This window comes from Equus przewalskii, chromosome 25 (assembly GCF_037783145.1).
Source record: "Equus przewalskii isolate Varuska chromosome 25, EquPr2, whole genome shotgun sequence".
NCBI lineage: Eukaryota > Metazoa > Chordata > Mammalia > Perissodactyla > Equidae > Equus > Equus przewalskii.
Window position 1 is genome coordinate 46,966,989 of NC_091855.1, and position 4,273 is coordinate 46,971,261.

A 4,273-nucleotide genomic window follows, 5' to 3' on the forward strand; every position below is an offset into this window, starting at 1 on the left:
ATGGGTCCTGCCACCATCCTTACCCTCCTCCTGGCTGTCTTCCCAGGTAAGTCAGGGCCCAGGTGTTGGTTTCCAGGGCAAGGTTGGAAAAGAGCGCCCTGACCTGAGTCCTTCATCTTCCACACAGGTGTCTGCACCCAGGTGCAGCTGATGCAGTCTGCACCAGAGGTGAAAAGCCCTGGACAGTCTCTGAGGATCTCCTGTAAGACATCTGGATACGCCTTTACCAGCTACTGGATCAGCTGGTTCTGCCAGATGCCCGGGAAAGGACTGGAGTGGATTGGGATGATCTATCCTGGTGACTTGGATACACGCTATGGCACGTCCTTCCAAGGCCATGTCATGATCCCCATGAAGAATTCCATCAGCACCTCCTACTTGCAGTGGAGCAGCCTGAGTCCTCAGACACAGCCATGTATTACTGTGCGAGGGACACAGTGAGAGAAACCACATCCTAAGAGCGTCAAAAACCCTCCACCAGTGCCAAGCTGCAGAGGAGAGCCCCAGAGCCCCACCCCTAGGGACTACTCAGATCCACCCCCAGAGGAAGCACCATCTACTCTGCCCTCAGAAGTGATAACACAAGATGAACAGTGTAGAAAGGAGTCCCGTCCCTGATGTGACAGGGCAGAGACATGCTCTTTGGTGTCCCTATGCCTTTTTTTGGAACATGGTTTCTCTTCAGGAGCTCAGACTGCATCCTCTACAGGGTTACCCCATGATCTTTGTTTCAAAGTCATTATCAAAAAGCTGCCTAGGGCCTGTCCCCATGGGCTACTGTTTAATTCCCACGCTCGACTTCAACAGGCCAGGGTTTGGCCAGTTCTTATCCTTGGATTGGACATGGCATTGTTCATCTAGCCATGCTGAGGTGGCATCCTACATAGCACAACCAGAAAGACCTACAACTGGAATATGCAACTATGTACTTGAGGGCCTTGGGGAGAAGAAGAAGAAAAAGAAAAAAATAAGCTGCCTAGTCTATGCATCAGAAATATACCAAATATTTCAGTTAGAGGAAATTCCTCACAATCGATCATTGCCTGCCTCCCTCCTTCCTCTGCTTCCTTCCTTCTTTCTTCCTTCTGTTCTTTAATTTCTCAACACATAGCTTTTTTTCCATTGTTGTTTTACAAAAGTATATACAGATTGATTGTTCTATGTCAATATGTGTAAGTGTTTGGAGCATTGTAATGGCTTTTTTTTTAATAATCTTCAGCATTATCTTGCTTATATCCTTTATCTAAATTTTAATATATTTTATTCCTTCTAACTCTAGTTGAGATATCATGTAATATTTTCTAGAATGTTATTACCAATTGCTAAATACTATCCTGCTCCATGTGCCTTGAGCTGGGGTTGGGGAAACTGAAAATTCACAGGATGTGTATCCACAGCTGCAAGTCATTAGCAACACGGTGTGAGTGGAAGGATGCTCACATTACATCCTGCAATTCCTGTGCATCATAGTTCCATGTACAGTAACATCTGTATAGGCTTATCTGATGGGCTGCATGGGGTAAGTGGGGTGAAATCAAGAAGGTAAACCTCCAGAAGGATCTTGAATCTCCTGAGATGTCCGGAATGTCTGTTGTCTGTGCCTTCATTTGATGTGGTCACAATGGACTGTTATTCAAACCACACCTGGACACTTGCCCAGGACTCTTAATTCATCCCTGAAACATCTCCCTTCACAGCAACCTGTGCAGCATTTCTTCACCAAATGATGTAGGGTGCTGTTTCCCTGCTATTAAGCTTCTCCAGATGGCCCAGTCCCTTCAGTGTAATGATAAAACTCCAGAAGCCTTCCAAACGCATCCATGAATCATGCAAGAAGTCTGTGTTTACTCCACAAGAAACTGTCAACCTGTCTTCCAAAGTGAATGTGCCATTTGTCTTCTCACCAGCAGTGAGTGAGATTTCCTGCTGCTTCATATGCTTGTCGGCATTTGGTATTGTCAGTATTTTGGATTTTGCCATTCTAATAGATGAGTAGTATACTTCATAGTTGTTTAAGTGTAATTTTTTGTATTGAAAAATCATGCAAAATACTTTTTTCTGTCTTCCCCCAGGAAGTGTCTGTTCATATCTTTGGCTTATTTATAAATTTGCTTATTGGTTTTCTTTTCTCCTGTGTAGATTTTCTTTTACATTCATGGCACAAAATATGCAATTTGAAAATATGTTCTCCCAGGCTAGTTCCTATCTTTTCATTCACTGAAGAGTGTCTTTTGCAGAACATAAGTTTTTAATTTAGACACAGTAACATTTATCTTCTTATTTTCTTTGACGGATAATGTATTAGGTGTAATATCTAAAATCTCATTATTAGGGGCCCACCCAGTGGCACAGTGGTTAAGTTCACATATTCTCCTTTGGCTGCCCGGGGTTCATCGGTTCAGATCCTGTGTGCGGACATGGCAGCAGTTAGCAAGCCGTGCTGTGGTAGGCATCTCACATGTAAAGTAGAGGAAAATGGGCACGGATGTTAGCTCAGAGACACACTTCCTCAGCAAAAAGAGCAGGATTGGCAGCAGATGTTAGCTCAAGGCTGATCTTCCTCAAAATAAATAAATAAATAAATAAAATCTCATTGCTAAATGCAAGGTCAACCCTGAAGTTCTTCCAAGGGCATAAGTCCAGGCTACGCTCTAGGGATGGAATGTAAAGCCCACATCCTTGAAAATGAAGAGATGTACAGTCTGCTAAATTCTTACTGGAATGTATAGTGAAAAAGAAGATATTCTTGTACATACCGTAGAAAGGAGGGATCTCTACATTTGTTATTTGAAATTATTCTTCTAGAGAATTTGTCCCTTAATCCAATGTTTCATTTATTCAATAATTTATTAATATCAATATGGATTCCTACATATTTGTTTTATACATTGGTTAAAATCCAATACTGTGTTACTAATATTGTTCAGATTGTACCAGCCTTGATGACCATTTTAAGCTCTTTCGTGTTGACTACTTTATCCTTTTGAAATGTCACCATACTTTATTTTTGTCACTTCCTTAATTTCACACACTATAAGATGTTCCAGGATCATCTTGCATTTTTCCATCCCCAGACCTAAAATTCACCATTTCCTAAAGGAGTCATAATTCCTTTCATGGGAGAATGATGTTATTAACCAAGAGCTTGATGCTGGGAGGGCTCACTTCTACTGGGGTGTCACTGCCACTAGGACCACTCAGCTCATAGACCTTGATGCCAAAGACAAGGAGGGCATGGATACCTTTGCTGACAGCAGAGCTTAGGAAATAATCAGAACAGTTTGTCTCACAGAGAACAAATGAGACTAGCTGTTTGATGATGATGTCCTAGAAAACTAATAGATCACTAATGTACTAAAGTATGACTTGATAGGTGTATGTGGAAGAGCTCTAGACCAAGTGAATAGATTCTAACTTGAACAACAATCAGAGACACAAGGCCCTTTAATCAGTTGCCATCGCTGAGCCAGGTTACAGACCCAGAAGCCCTGGAATGCAGAGGAGGCCAGGTCCCTTGAGGAAGGATGCCGCTACACTACTAAAGAGGTGTACAATTTACCTTACTCCTAGTCTTCCTCAAAGGAACTTTGGCCTTTTCCCAGGGTGACTGTGCATGAGGAATAAGAAATAATTAGACTTTCAAGATTACTGACCACTGTCTCTGAGCTGACACTATTTTCAGAAGACCCGAAATGTCACTGTGGCCCACCAGTCAAAATAGGCGCTTATGAAGATCAGGTGCTCAATGGAGTTACATCTCAGACACTTTTCACAAGGGATGCAGAGGGTCCTTGACCCCATCCTGTGACTCCTTCCCCAGGCACGGATTGCATAATTTGTCTTCGTAGGATCTTAATGACACACTGGAAAACTGACTGAATCCCCACATTTTTTCCCACACCTGTGGAGTGAGGACTATAATGGTAGAAAAGGTCAAGCAGAAGCCACTAAAACTGCCTGTACTCAGGAAACCAGAAGAGGAAACTCAGAGACTCGTGCCACAGTCAAGGACATCAAAGACCCAGGTTGATCCCTATCACATCCCCATTCAACTCACATGCTCAGCCTGTGCATGAGATGTGGATATTGGAGAATGATGGTGGATTATTGTAAGCTTGGCCAGGTGGTGGCTCCAAATGTGGCTGCTGTATCAGATATGGTTTCACCACTTGAGCAAATTAACGCAACCATGGAATATGGTATTATGCAATAGACCCTGAAAATGCTTTTTTCTCAATACCCATTAGTGCATCACTAAATATAAGAGTAGAGG

General features: G+C 42.7%; 1 gene segment (V, D, J or C); it reads left to right on the forward strand.

Annotated features, from left to right (window-relative positions):
• LOC103562620 (immunoglobulin heavy variable 5-51-like) lies at positions 1 to 441 on the forward strand. The segment is given in 2 exon segments: positions 1 to 46; positions 128 to 441. Coding segments are annotated over 2 exon segments (360 nt in total).
• Positions 442 to 4,273: the final 3,832 nt, after the last annotated feature.